Below are 22,161 nucleotides of genomic sequence, written 5' to 3' on the forward strand. Positions count from 1 at the left end.
TTTATTACAGTATAATGCTTGAGAAGACAGGGATTTGGTTAGACTATAAACATCTTGTTAGATGCACATGGAAAGATGGGTAGATCTCTGTTCAGATCCTAGTGAGCAGACAGATGTCCATCTGGACACATCCACTCCTTTTTGCTAACAGAACTAAACATGTGGACTTTGGGGCACTCAGGCTAGGTTGTTAGAGGCTTTCTTTTTTTGCCAGCAGGTACCCTGGGTTGACCTTTGCCCACCTTGAACATGTCAGAAAGGTCCGATTGCTGTACGGCACCATGAAAGTCACAGCTTCTCCCAAAATCCTCTCTTTCTTTATCTGTAGAAGGACGGGCTTAGACTAGAGAATTTCTAAGGTCCCTTCTGGCTGTAACCCTTTGTTCAGATAGAGGTTGGACTAGATAAGCCCTGAGGTCCCTTCTGATTCTAAGCTTCTTGTTCTTCTCCATTGTTCCCCTGCTAGCTTATTCATGGATTCTTTTGAATCCCTACTATGGAAAACCAAAATAGAACCAAAACCAGACTGAAAGTTTAAACATTAAAATCCCTTAGGCTGCTACATGCTCTGAGAGAAGCATAATGTATGTATGTTATGGAGAAGGATAGTTTAGGCTTGATTGTCCCAAAAACACGTATCTGAAATAGGGAAGTTGTTTATTCTGTAGAATCTTTACTTTCTTTGGCTATAGTTCTTTGTTCATTGTTCTTAAAGGAACCTGGAAGGTTGAAATTGATGCTCAGCTGGCAGATCGATGTCTTTGGCTTCTACCTGCTACACAGGGACCACAGATTCAATACATCTTAGTTTCAAGGCTTTATTTCTTTTAGAAGCAACCTTTATTTAAACATTTTTAAAGTTTTGAGTTCCAAATTCTATTCCTCCTTTCCTCCCTCTCCTTCCTGAGGTGGTAAGCAATCGGATATAGGTTATATATATGCAATTATATAAAACATTATCATCTTAGTCATTTTGTGTAAGAAAACTCAAAAATAAAAGGAAAAAAAAGAAAGTGAAAAATAGCATGCTTCAGTCTGTTCAATCAATACCATCCCTTTCTTTGGAGATGGATAGTATACTTCATCATCAGTCCTTTGGGATTGTTTTGCATTATTTTATTGCTGAGAATGGTTGTCACCCACAGTTCTTCACTGAACAGTATTGCTGCCACTATACACAACAGTCTCCTGGTTCTGCTCACTTCACTATACATCAGTTCATGTAAGTCTTTAGTCAGGCCTTTCTGAAATCATCCTGATTGTCATTTGTTATAGCACAGTAATGTTCTCTTACAATCATATACCACAGTTTATTTATCATTCCCTAATTGATGGGCATTCCTTTGAGAAACTTTTTTTTTAAAGGCTGTATTTCTATGTAGTTTTGTGGGGAGACATTTAAAAAAGGATTTAATACCACCAAAGTTTTCTGTGTTTATGTAGCCAATTGAAAATGAAATTTGTATTTAGTTTTTCTTTTTCTTTAACAAAATTGATTCATGTATGTGCTGCTTTTAATTTTATGGTTCTTTATCCTGTGATAAGCATAGAACTATAAGCACCTCAACTTTTGGCATAGATGCAAAAACTTTTTTTGTTAAGTATTTGGGAGACCTCACTAGCACAGTTTTAGTTGCAAATTTAGATAAGTCACAAACCTGACAGCTAAGCAGGGAGAAATCAAGTTTTCCAATAGTACAGGCTAGTGTGACTTCTACCTAATAGCTTGTGCAGTGTTGTCTTGTTATTGACACACACTGCTGCCTGGAGAAATTCCTATTAATCCTTCCTGGAAAACATTTTTCATTGTTGAATAAAGTATAATTTATACACTATACCTAAGGTGTGTTTTTGTGGTGGTTTTGCCAGTGTGTTGGGTTACATACTGAGTAATGCAGAAACATTTTTTGAAAGTTCCTTTGTTTGCCTGAATGCTCAGATTTGCTGTGAGATATTTTCTAAGATTAGGCAGGATCTCTGATTGGAAACAGAATGGCAGCAAAGTAGTGTTCAGAGTCACCTATTCTATATCCCAAGAACACCAGGATCTCTAGTCACCTCAGTGACATGATATTCTATATAACCAAGTTATATTTTTTCCTGTTTTAGGTTTCAGATAAGATTAACATTTAGCCATATATTTCTAATTATTTTTGGAGGTATTGTAAAAAATATTTACAAAAGAATGCTGACTTTAGGAAGAGTTTCTCAGATGACATAGAGATGCTTTCCTACATTAGCCCCAGCTAAAAGCAATGTCTCTCTTTCCTGTGATTTCTCATAGCAACTCGTTCACACTTCTTTTATGTACATATCAGGTTCTATCTTGTACATCTCATCTCTACAAACATAAGTTCTCTGAGATCAGGGACTGTCTTATTTTTTATATTTTCTTGTACCATATACATACTATGTGCTTCATCAGGGTTGTTGAATGAATGAATGAATGAGGAAATGAGGGCTGTCTTGGACTCAAAAAATTGTTAACCCTATTAAACCTATGTTGTGTATATTGAGTCTCCAGTTTCCTTCAGTAAATTTGGATACTCTTCTTAGAATTTTAACCCTTTTAAAGAAAAATTCCATGTTCCTTGAGAAAGAAGGATTTCTCCACATGTTAGGGAATGTGTTTTCTTAGAGTATTTTAGATTAAAGCTCATCCCAGTTTTTCTTAATCTCTTCCCCCATGAGATGTTCTCCAAGTCATTGAAGAAAAATTAGAGACAAACACATCTATCCTATTTTCTTGTCTTTTCAGCATACTAATTTGGAGACTTAGAGAAGAAGTGGCTTTAGTGCAGGGATCGCCTATCTTTATACCATTATGTTGGACCCAGATCCAGTCAGGAAAGACAATTCTCTTGTATGCTGTTCATCTTTTTCTTCATTCTTTCTCCTTTCATTTTCTTAAGGATCTGATATTGTGGCTGGTTATATCTGAACTTAAAGGATGGAAGCATATATCTGATGCCCTTTTCACCCTTGCCAAGAGGTTTCCTCCTTTTACTTAATCTCAGTAATTCAGCATTGAAACCCTCTATTAAGTCAATTAAATGCTGAGTTGCCATATCAGCAGGGGCTCCTAACACCTTTTCCTCCCTAGTTATTGCCTTGGCCTCAAAGTATTCAGTACTGTAGTCAGCAGCTAAATTTGTCTTGACTAAGACTTTGAGGAAATTTGTCCAGTGCCTCTTCAGTGTACCTCTGTGTTTTTCGTTTTATCATCTTTTTTTTCTTCCCAAATTGGACAGTCTCAAACTCTTGTCATTAGAAATAAATGCTTTAAGGTGGTGAAAAACTGGATACTCTGTTAAAGCGTAGGCCCCTATACAGTTATATTCATGATATTCATAACAATTGCTATTTTTAGACATCCCTTTGCTTCTACTGGGAGATAATCTATTAATTATTTTTTCCTTCCTAATTAGTTTCCTTTTTTTTTTTGGATTTACTTGCTATAGGCCATAAATTGTATAGTAAATAGGTGATAGAGAATCTCTTTAGAAAATAGGGTAATAAAGTAATTGAAATGACAACTTTATTTTATTTGAATAGCCACTTTTTCTTTGTTGTTTCTGTTTTTTTAAAGCAGAGAAGCTAAGAGTGTCTAGTGATAATTCAAAGAAAGGTGAGGCTTTGGGTAGGGTTGGAGTAGTCCTTTAGGGAAGAGAGGTCTGGATATTATTAATTGTTAGTGATCATTTTAATAACTTTAAGTGGAACAGTGTAATCAAGCTAATTACTTCTAGCCATTGCCATAAGGAATTGAAATGTATTATAATTTGAAAAATTAGAACTTGCCAAGTTGTTTAAGTAAAAACTTCCTTTTCTTCAACTAAGTATGAAGTATGTTAATAGGTTCTAAGGGTAAAAAACCTTGCAGGCTATAATCACATGCAGTTGTAATTACCATTCTTTCCCATTACACTTTGAGTAAATTGACAAGTTGCTCCCTCCAGTAGAGCATCAATGTCCATGAGATCACAGTACTCTGAGAGGGAAGGGAGGGGTCTTCACCAGGTAATAAAACAGGGTGACTAAATCAAGTTACAGAAACCTTGGGAGAAATTAGGTTGGTGGTCTTAGCTAAACAGAAATGATGGCAACTAATTGTTCTGGGCAGTATTCTGTTAAAACCAGTTATTTATCTGGCTTAGGCATTTGGCCTAGTTATAAATTTTAAATAGTTTTTTGGATTGCTTCCTTTGTGAGAGCTTTTCATTAACTTTGTCTCCACTGAGTTTAGAGATTAGTATTTTCATTGTTGTAAAGAATATGAAATCAAGACGTATAGACAGAAAATATGTACCAGAAAGTTGGTGACAATATGGAAACAGTATCAAAAAACAAAAACTTCTTTCTTCCAACCTAAACCAAAACTGATATTTATCATGGTTAACTCTACTAACTGTACTCTTTGTATATTAAGCCAGGTTTTAAAAAACAAAAACAAAAAATGGGGCTTTTCCAGTTATCATCTCTGTAACATCAGAAATGTGCTTTTATTCATTCGGTCTAATTTAAGATATGATTATTTAAATTATAAACCATTTTATAGGCATAGTGACTCAGGCTCATAGAAATAGTTGTAATGCTAGAAATATTTCTTGGCCTAAGAAAGTTAATTCAAACTCAAAACTCTCCCTCCTCTTCTCCAACCCTAGGAAATATCTTTCCCAGCAGAAGAATTTGGCCCATCATTTGATATTAGGTATCATTATTGTTGCTATTGATCAGTCAGGCATTCTATGTCTCGTCCTCTTTAGTGCTGCTAACTTGCTTTGTGACCTCGGAAAAAATTAATAACCCTCTCTGTGCTTTAAGTGTTCTCAAGCTATCAAATAGGGATGCTGACATTTTTCACCTGTTTAGCATCTTGGGGTGTAAGAAGGATTAATTAGATCATGTCAGGAAGGGTTTTGAAACCCACCAGAAAGAGACTGAAATACTGCCATGCAGGCAGGACCATAAGTGATGTCATGGTTTTTTCCAAAAAGAAGAGTACTGCCAGAAAGAAGTTTAGAGACTTTAATGAAAGATGACTTTGAATCCATTTTACAGTTGTTACTTTGTTTTTCACCAAAGACTCTGTCAAGCTGAGCAGTGGATACAACTTTTCTCCAAATTAAAAAGTATGATCAGAATATCTTGCTATCATGCGAAGTAATATCCTGCCACCTTACCAGATAGTCATCTACCCTGCTTCTCCTTATTCATTTCCTCCCATCACTCATTCGTTTCAATCTTGAATTTCTTGCAGGCTCCGGAAGATGCCTTTATCTCCTCCAACGTTACCTGTATCCAGACTCAGCAAGGTTCTGTATCGAGTTCAAGTAATGTGTCCTCTCAGCCTCCCACTTTCCACTCTGATGCAAGAAAAAAAGAGCACAGAAGAGATAAAGCTGCCAGAATTATCCAATCTCAGTGGAAGATATTCAATAGAAAGGTGATATTTCCTGAAAAGAAAGTAGTTCCATGTAGCTGTCTCCTCTTCCTGTTCTAGACTCTCTAGCTTCCCAGTGAGTGTTCTTAGAAAAGCACTCTTCTAGAATCATAGACTCTTAGAGCTGGAAGGGAGCTTAGAGAGCTGAGCCATCGATGGGTCCAGCCCTCTCATTTTATGGATGAGGAAACTGAGGCCTAGCCTGGTGAAATGATTTCCACAAAGACACACAGGTAGGCAGCAGCAGAACCTGATTCCCAATTGAGTTTTCTCACTGCTGACATGTAGGTGAGTGGCATTATCCCAGAAGCTATCCCAGTAAGAGATAGATGAGATTAATTCCTATATTAATTCTTAATCACACCTGTAATCTACACTCTACAGCTTATATGTAGCAAATATGTATTTCACATCATTTCACATCAAAATCATGGGACTTTTGCTTTGTCCATAGAAAAACAATGCGATTGACCCACAGTACCCAAAGGTTGTGTACTTTTGAGTTATTTTTCTAGTAGCTAAGATGGATTGTCTTGAAGCCATTCATATATTCACCTGACAATCAGATGAGCAAAATGTGATTTGTGAAATGATTAATTGGCATTAGAGGTGCAATCTGCCTTAACAAGACCGAGTTTTATGATACAAAGCCAATTGACTGATGTGCGGATCAACCCCTCGGGCCTTGGTCTCATTTGCATGGTGAACCAACTGAGCTAACTCTTCCAGAACTCTTTAAGACAAAAGTGTCTTTATTGTATCTCTGACCATATAGTCAAGGCCTCTGATAACAGACAAATGTTTCTAACACTCTAATATCTGGGAATTTTATCTCTAATTCTATTAAAGGAATGCAGACTGGTTTTTATGAGACAAGTACTATTTACTTGACCTTAGTTATGAAAAGTATGGGCACAGAGAATCCAAAAAAAATTTCTCTAAAAATGCCAAAAAGATTAAGCATATGTAGGGAATGTTGCATGATTATGGAAACTTATACATGATGTAAATACTAGGAATTCAAACAGTCTTAAAGCTTAACTAAAATACCTCAAGGGAGGGTAGAAATTAAACCTTTCTCTCTCTCTCTCTCTCTCTCTCTCTCTCTCTCTCTCTCTCTATATATATATATATATATATATATATATATATATATATATATATATATATATCTTGCTGAACTTGTCAGACACTAAATGTGTAACAAAGGATCTTAGAGAGAAAATGTAATTGATTTATTGGGTTGTTGATGTTTTATTTTTGTTTTTTTCTAAAACAAGCATGGACTTACCTGTTTACCTGATCACTGTGATGCCTATGCCCCAATGCATGAGATTCCATTTGCATTGTCTTCAAAGAATAGTTGTAATCCCCTTCTCCTGGTTGAAGGAATATATTACTGTTCTGCAAATCATAGTGAGCCTTTCCATTTTGGTAGATACAACAGCGGAGCTGCTAGAGCAATGCTGTAGGCCAGAACATACACTGTCCCCATTCCTCTGTCCCTTAATCTTCAATAACCACCCAGCTTTTCACTTTCATTCAGCGTCCCTCTCTTATTTACTCTACAGATGTTAGTGAATAGGTGAATCAATCCCAGCTAAAGTCCTATCTTCTACTAGAAGCCTTTCCTGATCCCTCTTAATGCCTTCTGCCATTTCTGTATAGATTACTTCTAATTTATCCTGAATGTGTCTTGTTTCTACATAGTTGTTTATGTGTTGTCTCCTCATTAAGCTACTTGAGAGCAGGGATTGAGTCTTTTGCCTTTCTTTGTATCCCTGGTGCTCAGCACAGTAGCTGGTACATAATAGGTGCTTAATAAATGTTTATTGATGGACTAATTAACAAGATGGGTTAGGTTTTCCCTCTCCAGTTTTAAGGCTATACGAAGAGAATTCCAGATTCTGCTAACTCAACTTACTTTGCTAAAGTTGCAATGTAATATAAATCTGATAGTACTAATACGATCATCTGAATATCATTTGTCTATATTGTGCCTGTTTTATTGTAAAACCTACACCTCTAAGAAGGTGTTCCAAAAAAAATCAATCTATAAGTGGAAAGACCCAATGCTTGGTGCAGTTCCTGGCTCATAGTAGGTGCTTGATAAATAAATGCTTATTTCTTTGTAAAATAAGAAGAATATGAAATCATAGAATCTCTGGGTTGGAATGGACCTCAGGGGTCATCTGGGTTTGACCTGTACCTGAACAGGAATACTCTTTATAATATGACTTGAGAAGTGGTCCTCTTTGACCACTGGAGACCTCCAGTGATGGAGTACTCACAGCTTCCCAAAGAAAACCATTCTACTCTCAGTCAAAAATATCTTCCAATATTCATTCTCCACCAAAGAGAGAGTTTGAAAATAAGTGAGATAATACTTGTACAAAGCTACAGAAGAAATTTTGTTTTCTTTTAATTTTCAAAAAAACCAAGCCACAGCTAACCTTACAGTTAGGGATTGGTCGATAGCCACATGAGCTGCCACTTCTGGTTGATATCTAGTGCACACTCAGAAAGTTAGAATTTCTGTAGATATTAAGTTACGGTTAGGAATAGTGGTGCTACAGTGGAATGAATACTAGCTCTGTGGTCAAAAGACCTAGGTCTCAATCCTGCATGACCTTGGATAAATCAGTTGGCTTCTCTGGGCTTCAGTTTCCTCGTCTGCAGATGACCTCTGAAAATCCCTTCTAGCTCTGTATCTATGTTATTATGATCCTGTAGGTAGCAAAGCTGGGACTCAAACCCAGGTTCTCTGACTCCAAATCCATTGTGGTTCTACTGGACCATATTTCTTTCCTAGATCCTTGCCAAGGTGCCTGTGCACATGAGGAGTTATCATTTTCAGCAAAGGGCTAGTTATAGATTGCACATCTGACACCATCAGAGGTACTCCCATAAGCACCCTTAATATACTAACAATAGTAAATAGTAGGGTTTTAAAACTCACATACATTAATTTTGTTATTGTTGTTATGCTAGATTTGTGATTTTCATTGGTATATCGAATCATCTGGTGAGGAAACTCCCTCTACTAAAGTATATCAAGGGCTTCTAGACTACTTAGAGCCTTAAAGAGTTGCCGGAAGCATTGGGAAATTAGGTGACTTGCTCTGGGTCACAAAGCAGGGCTCTCACCCTAGGTCTTACCAACTCTGAGGCCAGTTCTTTAAGCAAAATGCTTCACTGACTGTCATGGTAATATTATAATAATAACTCTAATAAGAAAATTAAGTCCCTTTCTAATTCAACTTTTAAAAAAAGGAATAGTGGTGATAGAAGTAACTTTGATAAAGTAATCCTAAAATAGTTTCAAAATTTATTATTCTTTTCAATTCTCTTCTCTGGATTGTGACAATTCAACAGACATGCATTAAGACATTTACTCTGCCCAAAACACTCTTAGATGCTGGAGAGGCAAAAATTAAGTAGCCCCCGCTCCAAAGAAACTTACATTCTGCTAATAGAATTTTGTCAGCTTTTATTCTGTAACGTGCTAATTGATCTTTTCTCCTCTACCTTGGACCTCATCTTTGTTTGCATCATGTGCCCACTCCTTACTCCTTCCCATTAAAATGCAGCTTTATCTCACTCAGTTCTACATTGCCCTGGTCCTTATCCTCATCTATTTCTTGTTCTAGTGATGGACAGGTCTTCTCCCTGTAATGCTGTGCTCTTTACTTATATAGGTTATCATTAATGATCAGCTGGTTAATGCAGTGTTTCTCATTAGTGACAAACACTAACAGAGACTACTAAACATACTAATATAGAGAAGCTGGGGCATTGATAGCTCCAAACAGCAAATAATATTGAAACCCTTTACCTTTAATTTGAGAATTTTTCTTCAGACTTGTCTTCCTATTTTTGTTTTGCTTGGGTTAGGGTCATCAGTGAGTTTGTGTTCTCTTAGCACAAGTTAGCTAGAGAGTAGGGGAAGTAGCTGGTGATGAAGAAAGATTTCATTGTGCTTTCAGTCCAAGTTGTGTTATCATTTTGCTTTTATCTACACAATAACCATGGTTTTTAGTCCCTTAGTTGATCTAATAGCAGTGGTAAGGGGGAAAAATGGAATCCCCTAGGGGAAGAATGTGATTTTAAAAGGCCACCAGACCTTCTAATGTTAATTTAGAATTTGTTTTTCTATTTCAGAAAAAAGAGGCTAATCTGGATGAGGTAAGTGTGGGTTATTACACCAATAATGTAACATGAAACATCAGGGGATGTTTTAATATTGAAGCTTACTAAATTTGTGTGGGTTTCAAAGGTGTCTCTTTAAGTATTCATATTTTAATTAAAACAAATCCCATTATTAAATTTAGAATAAGAAAGTGACATTAGCAATGAGATTTTTAAAGCCATTTCATTTTTTTTCAAATATATAATGTGATTTTGATGTTTCATGATGAGGATGAAATATGCAGTTCTAAACGCTATAGATATGTGTGTATATATAGTACCAGACATATGACACTCCTCAGCAGCCTCTTTATTGAGGATCAGTTCATCTTTTCTGGAAAGAGTGGACAGAGTAGGCTGATGTGTGTTTTTCTGGCATCCTGGAAATCTCCCTACTCTTCCCCGACCGACTCCCCCGCCATTTTTCTCACTTCCTTCTTTTTGTCGAAGGTATTGTTTGGGATTTCTTCTATAGGTTGGAAGTTCTATTCCCTGTTCATCCAGTGTGTGGCCTTTTTCATTCATTAAGTAGAAAGATTTCTCTACTCGTAGAGGCTAAACATAGCCATCACAATGCTTCCCCATTCCTTCCTATCATTGGCCTGAGGAGTACTTCCTTTTGATCCTCTTTACCTGGGCCTTGGTTTTATATCATTTCAGTAACTACTAAAGATAGCCACCCTCTTAACTATGGCAAGTAGGATGTTGGTAAAGAGAAATGACTGGCCTTTAATTGTTGCCCAAGTAAGCCTAAGTTAGTTCCAAAATTTATCGCTCTTTTAATTTTTTTTCTTCAACCAACTGATGTTCAGGCTCTTTTCTTTGTCATTTTTTGTTTTGTTTTGTTTTTTTACTTACAGTATATGTGACAGTTTCCTCACCTTTATCAAAAATCGGTCCTTCATCCAAATAAATCTATAATACTATGATCCTTCCTTAAAAAAAAAAACTGAAATGCTTTCGTTGTACATGACAGTTATGACAAAAATGTCTGGGCCTTGAAACTAATGTTAAGTTTGTGCTCAGTATGTCTGTCTATTGTTTGATTAAAATAAGACGAGAGCTCCTTGTCAAGCATTTGATATTTTTAAGCAAGAATGAAGGTAGGCTCATTCAAGTTTGTTTTATTATTAACCCCACTTTCTATCCCTGTGAACCTGTGAAGTCTCCATACTGACTTCCAAAAATAGAAGAAAAGAAAAAAAATTTTTTTGTCATGCCACAAGGGCCTGTCACACTCTGCCTGATTTTAGAATTTGTGTATGAAATAGCCAGAGCCTTTGGACAACTAGACTCTTAACATGAAAACATTAGCACATGCCTCGAGCTGTCAAATATGGACCAGTATTAAGCAGTTACAATGTAATTACATTGACAAGTAACATCATTTTTAGATTTTCAGGATCAGTTTAACCATGAGGTCAAGGATCAGTGGGTTTGTTCTCAGTGTGGAATGGGATATTTCTGATTGCAGTAGGTTTTGTGAGTGAGGGGGGAAAAGATTCTTCTTAAATATTTCTGTGATTATACAACAGTAAGGAAATTCATTTGCTTTGTAGTTCTACCTTTTCCTTCTTGAATCTGCTTTAATTTGTGGCTGCCATCTTTCCAGGGAATTAACATCCATTTCTCTCTTTCTCCCTGCTAGGCGGCTGCTGTGCTGCAAGCAGTTTTCAGGGGACATTTAGCACGGGAGAAGCTGTTTTCGAGCGATACATTTGGTTCAGAATTTCCCAGCATGCCCAGCTTTCCAAATAAGGTAGCCATCAAGACGGCTGGACACAGACCCAATATGTCACTCACTGCTTCTTCTTTTGGTGCAGTTTGTCAACTAGGGGAAGTACTAGACATTTTTCTAACTTAGTCTTTTAAAGCTTTCTCACCCAGTGGGCTTAACCTAATGCTCCAGGCTGTAGTGTATTTTCAGACCCCACTAATTTTGCCTCTGACCCAACCCAGGAAAACCTAGTTTTGGAGGTTAAATTACTGTTGGGGGACTGGAGAATAAAGTAGCACATCTTAACTTGTTTCTAAGATATAAGAACCCCCATTTTAGCCACCGCCTCCCACAAGAAAAGACTTGTAACTCAACAGCTTTCAAAGTATACAAACCTATAATCAGGTGGTTGCTCACTTATTTGCGGCAGTAATCCAGTGAACCACCCAAAGAAGGAGATCTTGCTCTTTGTCTATTTTGTTTCCAGGGTGGTGAACCTTAACATTACTGTGAAAGGTTTGATGTCAAACCTTTACTTTCCTCCTTTGATATCATTACATTGTAGAGATCCAACACATCCCGCTGTCATAGTTCCTCAGTTTTGGTGGCTGATGACAAGGAGGAAGACGAGGCTATTGCAGTCATCCAGTCGATTTTCAGGGCACATTCAACACGGATGGGATACCAGTAAGTCAGAAGCAGCTGGTTCAAAGTGTGATTCATTTTTTTGTTAGGCCTATTTCTGTATTAAGAAAAAACATAGGATTCAAAGACAGAAAAGGGAAAACTGCTGTGCCACAGTCACCCAGGAGTAACACCTGATAGCATGTAGGCATTAGGCAGACAGTTTGTTGCAGCAGGCTGTTAACATGTCAGGTATTTGTGAGCAAAGGCCATGGTTTTGGGGGTTTTTGTTTTTTGTTTTTTCCAATTCTTTTGATGAACAGGTGGTGCACTGTGGATGTATGGTGAGCCTTAACTGATCAGATTTGAAGAGCCCTTGGGATCTCATCATTGTGGAAAGATTCCATGATCACTTTGCTTTTTTTGCTCTGGTGGAAAATACATAGATAATATTTTGGTCACTTGATGGCCCAGGTAACCATGAGTATGTGGACTTCCTGTATTATTACTTTTTTTTAAAAAATGTATAATTCTGGTATTTAACAGATGAGATATCCCAAAAGGCCCAGAATAGACTCCTTCATTCATTGCACAGACTTTTTTTCAACAGCAGTTCCATAATCTAATCTCTTCCGAGGCTTTACAGTGACTCTGTCCAACCACACTTCCTCCTACCTTTGGTCTATAGTGCTTCCCGACTTTCTTTGAAAAGCCTTAGGGGTTACCTAAAGACATAATGCACCAAAAGACTAGAAGGGGGAAAAGGATGGTGTAAAAAGCCTGTTTATGAAATCTCAAAATCTCAACAGGCTGGGCCTCCATTTCCTTCTTTGTACAGTGAAATGTTAGTTTAGATGATCTTTAAGGTACCTTCCAGCTCTGAACGTTCTATGAGTCTATAAACAAGCCTTTAGCCTGTTTGCTAAAGTTTGTGTTGTTTCCTTGATTATAACTGTATCTTTCTTCAGATCCCTCTCTTTATCCTCACAGGCAAAATAATGAGCCCTGCTTTGGGTCTCAAACCACTACAATGTGTCCTTTAAAGATCTTTTTATTCTTTTTTTTTTCCAGTGCAAAAACAGCCTCTGACTCTCCCATAAATGAAAAGAAAGCTATTTCAGCAAAGAAATCAACCTCTCTAGTCTCTGCACCATCTTCTCTTGGTAATCTCATTTTTTAAAAACTTAGATAAAAGGGAATGTTTATTTTAAGCCAAGAGGATAGCTGCTCTAAGTTCCTTTTTATACAGGAAAATAACAGGGCCCAAATAATTCTTATACACTATACCCTGACTGAGGCTTATCTTTGACACAGTTTCAAATCAATATAGTTCATCCCATCTTTTTAAAAAAATGTACCCAGAAGGAAAGAACCCCAATTTATTCACATTACTTAGTTTTTAGGAATATTTTAATATTCTTTATTAGGGTATTTTATTTATTTCTAACCTAATCCAGCATGTCCTTCCTTCTTTCTCTCATTTTTAGACTCAGCTCTTGCTGGAAAAGAATGGTTTTTCTACCTTGATCAATGGCTTTTTTTTGTTTGTTTCTTTCCTAAGAAACATATCTCTTTTAATTTCCTTTCTTGTTTCATTAAAGCCCAGAGTAGCATTATATGCATTTTCTAGATTACATTTGGCATTTTAGCTATATGATCTTGAGGTCCTTTCCAACCCTATGAATCTGTGAATGAAGCATAGGCTTCTATCTGCCCACTGAGGAGCAATAACAAATTGAGTTCCTTCATCTGCCGTGTCTCATGTGACATCAGAATAACACTAAACACGAGCAATAAGGAACCATTTGATTTTTTTTTTTTTGGTGGGGCAATGGGGGTTAAGTGACTTGCCCAGGGTCACACAGCTAGTAAGTGCCAAGTGTTTGAGGCCGGACTTGAACTCAGGCACTCCTGAATCCAGGGCCAGTGCTTTATCCACTACGCCACCTGGCTGCCCCGAACCATTTGATTTTATGAGTAAAAACTTTTGAGATTTGGAGATACCATTCAACCACAAAATATAGTCTTGGGGTTTTCATTTGTGAACATAGCACGGAGAGTGAACAAGGAGTATAGAGGGATCCTCTGGTGTGGCGATGTTTAGACTAATAGTCCTATTCTTCCTTACTGCCATTCAAAGAGTCAATCATAAGGAGACTACTACAGGCTTCATTGTAGCTCTTTCTAATCTAAGAGATGGCATCACCTCTTGGGTGGGGAGAAGTGGGGCAGAACCAATAAAATGGAAATGGGCAGAGAAGAAAAGATGCAATGTATTATAAATCCAAGAGTTTATTTGCTTTGCCATTGATGTTCATCTTTGAAGCTTCTGACTTCTGAGTTATTCTAGGTAAAGAAGATAGTGAAGTTAGTAGTGAAGAGGCTGTAGAAGAATTCCCAGCTGATGATGATGAGAGTATGCAACCGAAAGAGCTGAAGGCACTGGTTCACCAATCCTGTTGTGGTGAGTGTCCATATACATTCAGCTAATCTCAGGAAAGAAGCCTGAACAGGCTCTTCTTTCACAAGCAGAATTAGAATTTCTCAGGCATATGGGAACGTTCATTTGTTTGCTGACCAGGAAACATCGACCTGGCTAAAGGAACAGACCAGACAATGTAGGTGAGAGGACAGGACAGGATAGCTTACTGATCTGAGCACATAGGCCTTACGATCTGTCCTTTAGTTCCCAAGTCCCATGTCTGCGCTTCCTGACTGGCCTGCCATGAGCCCTCAAAAAGTGAGCTCAGGATATCATTCCTGGAGATCACTGCCTTTTAGGTCATATTTCTGACCATTCGCACCAGTGTTCCAGCTCCTGGAACTGAATTCTGAGATGCTTAAATTTGACCAAATTATCTGGGCAGCATGGTCTGGTAGAGAGAGCACTGGACTTGGAATAAGGAGGCCAGGGTCTGAGTTCTGGCCCCCACCTTTACTGACTGTGCATTCGATCTGTCTGAGCCTCTGTCTGTTTTCCCATCTGTAAAGTAGGGATCACAAGACTTGCACTTGATACCTCACAGAGTTGGTATGAGAAAAGCTTTGTAAACCATAAAATGATAGAGAAATGTAAATTATGTTATCAGCAATGCTATTAAAGCCTAATCAATGTATGCAGGGTATAGCCTTGAGTCATGAAGATTTCAGCTTAAGTCCTCCCTCTGACATACACTAGCACAGTGACCATGGACACATCACTGAATCTGCCTGTGGCCCAAACACAGACTAAATTACAGATCTCTCTCTGTCTCTGTCTCTTTATCTGTCTCTGCTTCTGTCTCTTTTTTTTCTCTCTCTCTCTCTCTCACATACACACACACACACACACACAAATGCCTAAGAATTTAAAAGAAAGATGAACAGATGCTTAAGGCACTGAAAGCTCAGTTAGTTTCCAATGTACCAGGGTCCTGAAAATGCCTTCCAATAACTTTCAGACCCCTAAAAAGCTTGAATAGGTTAGCTTCTTGCTGGCTTTTAGTGGACTTTAGGGTTTTTTTTAAATCGGTGCTAAATTTTTTGTGGAAGAATGTTTTTGTGCTCCCCATTTGTCTTCTTGTTAAATAAGAGTAACTCTGAAGTCAAGATTTATTCTTATGCCTAAAATGAATGTGTATTCATGTCATTCAGATACTTTACTTTTATCATTCTGTTTTCACTTAGGAAATGAGTCTGTAAGAAAAGCTAAAATCAAGACAATTTGGTATTCAAGCTGTCATTTAATCTGATTATAGGAAACACAGAGAGAGAGAACAATTACAATATCTGAAGCAGGATGTAATTGCAGTTTTCTTCTCCGTATCTCAAACATCATAGCTACTACAACCAAAGAATTCATCACCAAGTAGTCATCCTTTTGGTGATGAACCTCCCTATAATTGGTCCTTGGAAAGCAGTCCTGGTCTGTTGGTGGAACCATACTCATAGCTCATTTAAGTGTAATACTTACATCTTTATGAACCAATTAGAGAAGTATCTTTTCCTTGGTATGTGGAGGGAGAGTGCACCTTTTTCCAAACAACTGTGTATCAGTTGCACGGTTGAATTTGAATAGCAATTATGTTGTTTTTTAAAAAATCATAGTCTTGGAATTGTCCAGAGTAGTATTTCAGAATGCCCTCCTTTCCTATTAAGTTTGTAGAATTCTTTTCTGAGAATAGGTGAAAGACTGGATACATAATGCATGTGAAAAGAAAAATAATTATAATTGTGATACAATGAAGTATTTGGAGAGATGACTTTTATCTTTATGAATCATCTTTTCCTTTTTTCATTTTATGTAAGGTATGACTATAATGAAAAGAGTCTTTAAAAATATACATACTGGATCTTATGCATCCAAATGGGTGCAGTCCTTTTCAAAGCTGTCACTTTATTTGAGTGTCTTTCTTATTGAAAATAAGTTTAGAATTCCTTTGTGGGAGTTGCCTTTGGAACTTTTTTGCCCACTCTTCTATTTTGTTTTTTGTACATTTTTATTGATAAGTCTTGTTTTTACATCACCTTTATTTCTAAATATATCCTTCTCCCTCCCATACCCAGAAAGCCATCCTTTGTAACAAGAATATAAACGAGAGAAAAAAAGAAATTCAGCCCAGCTATCCAACATGTTAACCACATCTGATAGTTTATGCAGTGTTCTACACTCCTAGTTCCTCACATCTGCAACAGAGGTATTTTTCATCTCTTCTTCAGAGCCAAGCTTAGCCATTATAATTATGCAGCACTTTATTTAATTTCTTTTGTTCTTTCCATTTACATTGCCATAGTTATTGTGTATTTATTTCCCTGATTCTGCTTACTTCATTTTGGATCAGTTCACATAAGTCTTCCCAAGCTTTTCTGAATTCTTCATACTCATTTCTCATGGGGAAATAATATCCCATTACATTCACATACCACAATTTGTTTAGCTATTCCACATTAAGAATCTGTTTTGTTTCCAGTTATTTGTTACCACAAAAAGGTATGTTCTTTTGAATAGCTTTGGTGATGGCAAACTTTAACTGTTCAGGTATGGATTTAATCATTGAAATTGCTCAAAGTCATTTGGAGCCAAGTCTGGTAAAAAAGGTGGGTGATGAAGTTGAATTCTTTTCCACCTCTTATTGCTGAAGTTGAGTTCTGCCATTGTGCATGTGTGCATTTTTCAAAGGTGTGATATTGCAAGTCATTTCACTCTCTGGTCCTCAAATTTCCTCTTCTATAAATTGAGAGGTTAGACTAAGTTTCTTCTTATTCTAAACTTACGATCCTATAAAGTACTTAAATTGATTTTCTTGCATGCCTTACAACCTGGTTCTGAAGATAATTCTTAAGAACCATAGATTTAAAGATGCAAGAGACCTTAGCAATCTTTTAGTTCAACTCCTTTATTTTACAATTGAGGAAACTGAGGTTAAGAGAGAGTCAATGACAGACTTTCTCCAAGGTCACAGGAGTAATAAGTAGCCAGCATGCTTCCTGGGATTCCCAGTGCAACACTCTTTCTAATGTGTATCCTCAGGTGACTGCATTCAAGCACATACATTGTTGCATACATTCTAGTACATTCTAGTACAGTTGTTATCTTAAGGACAATTGTGTTCTTTTGTTAGGCCTCACCTAGGAGGGCCTGAAGCATCCCACTTTGACTTTGCCTATTTTTCACTGGGTCAATTTTCCTTAATGAGATGGCCCTGGTGCTTTCAGCTCCACATTCCTTCATTTGGGAGTGGCATTTGTAATGGAATGAAAAGATTAATCCCTGGCAGTGGTCTATATTGTACTGCTTTTTTACTCCTGCCTGTAGGGGGAGAGCTGATGATGTTTGTGTTTCTAAAATGAGTCCTGTTTGTTCTGGAAGTTCAGCTGCCTGGAGAGAATTGTTTCCTTGAGGAGCTTATATGGTGTTATTGAATCTCATTTTCTTTGTGGTTAATTTCAGCTGTTTCCTCCCACACCCGGTTGCAGTCCATTGTTGCTCCACCAGTGGATGAAGTAAGCTCCGACGATTCCGATGATATCGTCATCTCTCCATCTCTACCCGTGAAGAAAAAAAATCCTCCCCATTTTTAGTTTTAGGCTGTTGTAACTGCCACAGAAACTGCCCCACACACGAAGCTATTCTTTATTCTTGGATGAGGTTAAGGCTAAAAGCACATAGGACCACCTTGAGCGCTTATTCTCTAATGCTGGAAGAACAGTTTGATTAGTAGGGAAATGACATCTATTTTTACCCTTAGAGATTTAAGGCACCAAGCTAGCCACAATGCAAAAGTTATGAGTGGTAGAGGATCAAAGAAAACTTCAGGTAGAGTCCTGGGTAGTTTTTCCCTTTGTTTTTGAAAGTATCATTATCAACATTATTAGTAGATGAGAGCTATATTTTGAAGAACAAAAGCTGAATTTCAGTTTCTTCTAGTAGACCTCTTGCAGCAGGCATGATACTTCCCACATTCCTGGGCATATCCACCCCGCTGCTTTAGAGCTCTCTACTGAACAATAGTATAAGTCTTCAAAGTGGAGCTGGTGATTTTGTCACTGGGAAAATAAAAACTAAAAAACACACAATTATAAACCAAAGAAGCTACATTAAAATTAGTTTTGAAAATGTATTAGATTGGTTTAGCAAGCAGACTGAAGAGAGGAAAAATCACTGATCACAAAGTGAAAATGAAGTCCTCCCATTCTGACATATAAAAAGCCCTTCATTCTCGTCATCAGTTGTTTTGTTCCTTCTGCATAGTGAAGACCACCCTTATATTTTGAGCAGCCCTTGTAAAGACTATTATAACCAACAGTAGGCCAAATGTTGAACTTCTCCAGAATCCAGCTGCCCCAAATGGAAAGAGCTGCCATCCTTGGAAGGAACAGCTTTTGAAACTTAGGGACTGTGTATGTCAGAAGAGTGCCTTATCTTCTCGGAGGAATATGTTTTCCCTTAGGAAATCACAGATGAGTGCTCTCTTTACACGCAGAACTTATCTTCCATTTAAATGGATATGTGTAAGAATTAGGAAGGAGATGAAACTTCAAATGCCCCTTGGCCAGAAGACATGTGATGCATTCTTAGAAAGCAAGATCCAAATGTCACATTAATGCCCAGATTTCCGGAGTTATTCTAGGAGTTCCACTACAAGTACCTGGTTCTGCAATCATTTTGTAGCATAAAGCAGGCACTGGCAACAGGGAAGCAGGTGGGAGAGACTGACTGACATGTTTCTTCTGTCCAGTGACTCGATGAATTGTCTCCAATGCTCTGTCCCCTTACAAAGTTCTGTCTCCATCATAAGTTTGACAGGATCGAATCAGTAGAGTGTTTAGAGTTCAGAGGTCATATTTGTACTGTCTGCTGCAGTCATCCTTCAGTCTACACCAGCGGCTTTCTCCAGTTAGGCAGTTTCTATAGAACTAGTTGGAAAGTGAAAAATTCATTCAAATGCCCCGATCTTTTTGCTTTGTTATCAATTGTCATGGTATCAAATAATTGTTCCTTGAAAAAAATATTTTTGCCTGGTGGTTTGACTGAATTGATTGATGTTTTTTGGCATTTGCAGGATTCAGCCTCACATGTTTCTTTGTGATCTTCCTCCTTCCTTTCACTGGGTTCCAGAGTTAATCTGTTCAATAAGGTATAAAGACCAGGAGGATTCAGTTAAATCCAAGAAATCCCTGCCCATAACTGCTCAGCCAATATAGGTTAAAAATGAAAATTTCTATTTACTACTTCCCCACTTAAAAAAAAAAGAAATGTATTCAATTTCTTTCTGCTTTTGCTTTTTAACTCTTAGGAATTAATGATCCAAGAAGTTATTTATAACTTCCTGGGGAGAGGGTAAGGGGTAGGGGTGATAGACTTCCTTTTCCTCTTAGGAGATTTGGTTGTCTCTACCTTTGAGCCCAAAGCTTCTTGTCCAGATAAGGCTGTGTATGGCGACAGGATAACAGGCAACTGTCAACCCAAACACTGATTACTAGGGCAGTCAAGTCAGAGAAGTTTGATTCTTTTCCAGAATGTCAAGAGGAGGTACAGATGACCTTTATGATGTGATCCATACATGTCTGTTGAAGTAATAAATTGGGGAAAACCCACACCATTTTCTTCAGCTTTCTGATGTAACGAGAATTGTTTTTGTTAGTAGGCTTAAGTTTTCAAGTGGATACCAGTAAGAATTGTAAATGTTCTTTTTCCTGTATGTTATGCTTTAATACTGCATTTAAGGGCCTTTTTTGGAGGGGAGGGGGTAAATATATAAGTTCATCTTGCAGCAACTGAACTTCATCTACGACTAGCCTTCTGAGGGAACAGGTGCTCTTTGCATTTCTGTCAGAGCAAGAAAACCCCTTTAAGCAGAAGAGGGGCATGTACTACTGTGGTTTCCTGAAATGCCTGTGCTCAGGAATTTCGATAGCTCTCTTCCTGGAGAAAAGCATAGGATGTTGTCAGCTTCTGGTGTGTCTTACGGCTGCCGTTCTATGTACGGTCCTTTCTGTTGTGTGCTACTTAAATTTGGCAGAAAAAGCTGCTGCTAGCAGTGTTTGGCAGGAAAAGAAGATGTGCCAAACCCAAGTGTGACTTGTGGGTATGAAGAGAAAGGGAAGCTTCTCAGGCTGACATGCCTAGCTGAAGAAAATAGGCCCCTTTCTCCAGATTGTGCATTTTCCTTCAGTTGAACAGAACCATTCTTTTTTTTTTTTTACTTGCCCAGGGTCACACAACTAGTAAATGTCACGTGTCTGAGGCCGAATTTGAACTCAGTTCCTCCTGAATCCAGAGCCAGTGCTTTATCCATTGCACCACCTAGCTGTCCTTTTTTTTTTTTTTAACAGAACCATTCTTAATATTCTGCTACCTACAATATGACCCTCTCCGTGATGCATCTGTGTACTTGCACCTTTTTTTTTAGTTCCCTAGGAAACTGTCCATTTGCCTGAGCAGAAAACAGCTACATTTATTGAAAATCATTTAAGAATCTCAGAAGTAAGCCAAATGCCTATATTAGTGTTTCTGGATCAATCTCAAGGTGAAGATTTAAGAACATTGTGGAATAAACTAGGGACCTTAATCCTAAGGATTATGTTTTCACACTTCAAAAGCCTAATTTATTCTAATAGTCTTCATGGGTAGGCTTTGGCTCAGACCACTCACCTGAAGATGGTGGCTCATTCCTCTGAAGGGAGAAGGACTTGTATTGCTACCTTCTACATCCTTTCTTGGAGAAGAAAATAGCAAACCACTCCAGTACCTTTGCCAGGAAAACCCCAAATGGGACCATGAAGAGTTGGATATGCCTGAAAAATGACTCAACAATTGAACCTCCTCTCTGGATAAATAGAATTACAGGTCGTAGGCCTATTTGCTTAATATCTTTCACCCCAACACCACTGCATTCCCTTGAAAATATAAACAACATAAGGAAAGAAGCAAGATACTGCTTTCTGTTATTAGCATGTACAAAGTTAAATCTTGAAGAAAAAAACACCAACTTTCTCAATCTCAGATACCCTCTTTAAGTAGAAGTGATGACATCCTCTGTGAACAGAAAGCTTAATTATAGATACAGAATGTTTCATCACTTTTCTCCAAAACATGTTTGGGTTGTGTGTGTGTGTGTGTGTGTTTATTGTCAGTAACCATTGTTGAGATGGTGCCTGATGAAATGATGCTTCCATTGAATTTAAGGGACTGAGAGGGCTTTTTATCTATGGCTTATCATAGCTCACACCAGCATTCTCGGCCAAAGGAAACTGGATGGCTGCTTCACAATAAGGCTGTTCCATTTTTATCCCTTCTGTGGAAATACTGTCTGAACAGTTTCCATAGGCTGCTTCTGGGAACCTTCCATCCCCACTGTTGCCCATTCTGTGGAACTGACCTTCCCCATTGCATGGATTACCCCTGCTGAGCTTTCACATCCATAATCGTTCTCTTCTACAGAGATAGCGGGGAAAATACCTTTGTCAGAAACTGGGGACAGGTTGTTCCATTAGCTTTTCTGAAGATGCCCTGAGAGCCATGTGGGAGTGATTTCTAATTAATCTAAGTGGTGGTACATCTGTATGGATCACTTGCTTCAGATTCACCCATTTGGGATATGGGGAAAAGAAAGTGTGGAGAGGGGCAGGATATGTGGCATGATGCAGGTGTCAAGGCCAAAGTGACACAGCTTCACAGTCTCTTCTGGGTAGGGATATGTTTAGGTGA

General features: G+C 37.9%; 1 protein-coding gene across 2 annotated transcripts in view; it reads left to right on the plus strand.

The window, feature by feature from the left end:
• IQCE (IQ motif containing E) overlaps positions 1-20,064 on the plus strand; it is a 69,107-nt gene extending 49,043 nt beyond the window's left edge. For both annotated transcript variants that reach the window (XM_043976822.1, XM_043976823.1), the window contains 7 exons: positions 5,261-5,446; positions 9,605-9,628; positions 11,280-11,390; positions 11,914-12,035; positions 13,044-13,135; positions 14,323-14,436; positions 17,902-20,064. In XM_043976822.1, the coding sequence (XP_043832757.1) occupies positions 5,261-5,446; positions 9,605-9,628; positions 11,280-11,390; positions 11,914-12,035; positions 13,044-13,135; positions 14,323-14,436; positions 17,902-18,032 (780 nt within the window). In that variant the 3' untranslated portion in view covers positions 18,033-20,064. The remainder of the gene's footprint in view (positions 1-5,260; positions 5,447-9,604; positions 9,629-11,279; positions 11,391-11,913; positions 12,036-13,043; positions 13,136-14,322; positions 14,437-17,901) is intronic.
• The last annotated feature ends 2,097 nt before the right edge of the window (positions 20,065-22,161 follow it).

This window comes from Dromiciops gliroides, chromosome 1 (assembly GCF_019393635.1).
Source record: "Dromiciops gliroides isolate mDroGli1 chromosome 1, mDroGli1.pri, whole genome shotgun sequence".
Lineage (NCBI taxonomy): Eukaryota > Metazoa > Chordata > Mammalia > Microbiotheria > Microbiotheriidae > Dromiciops > Dromiciops gliroides.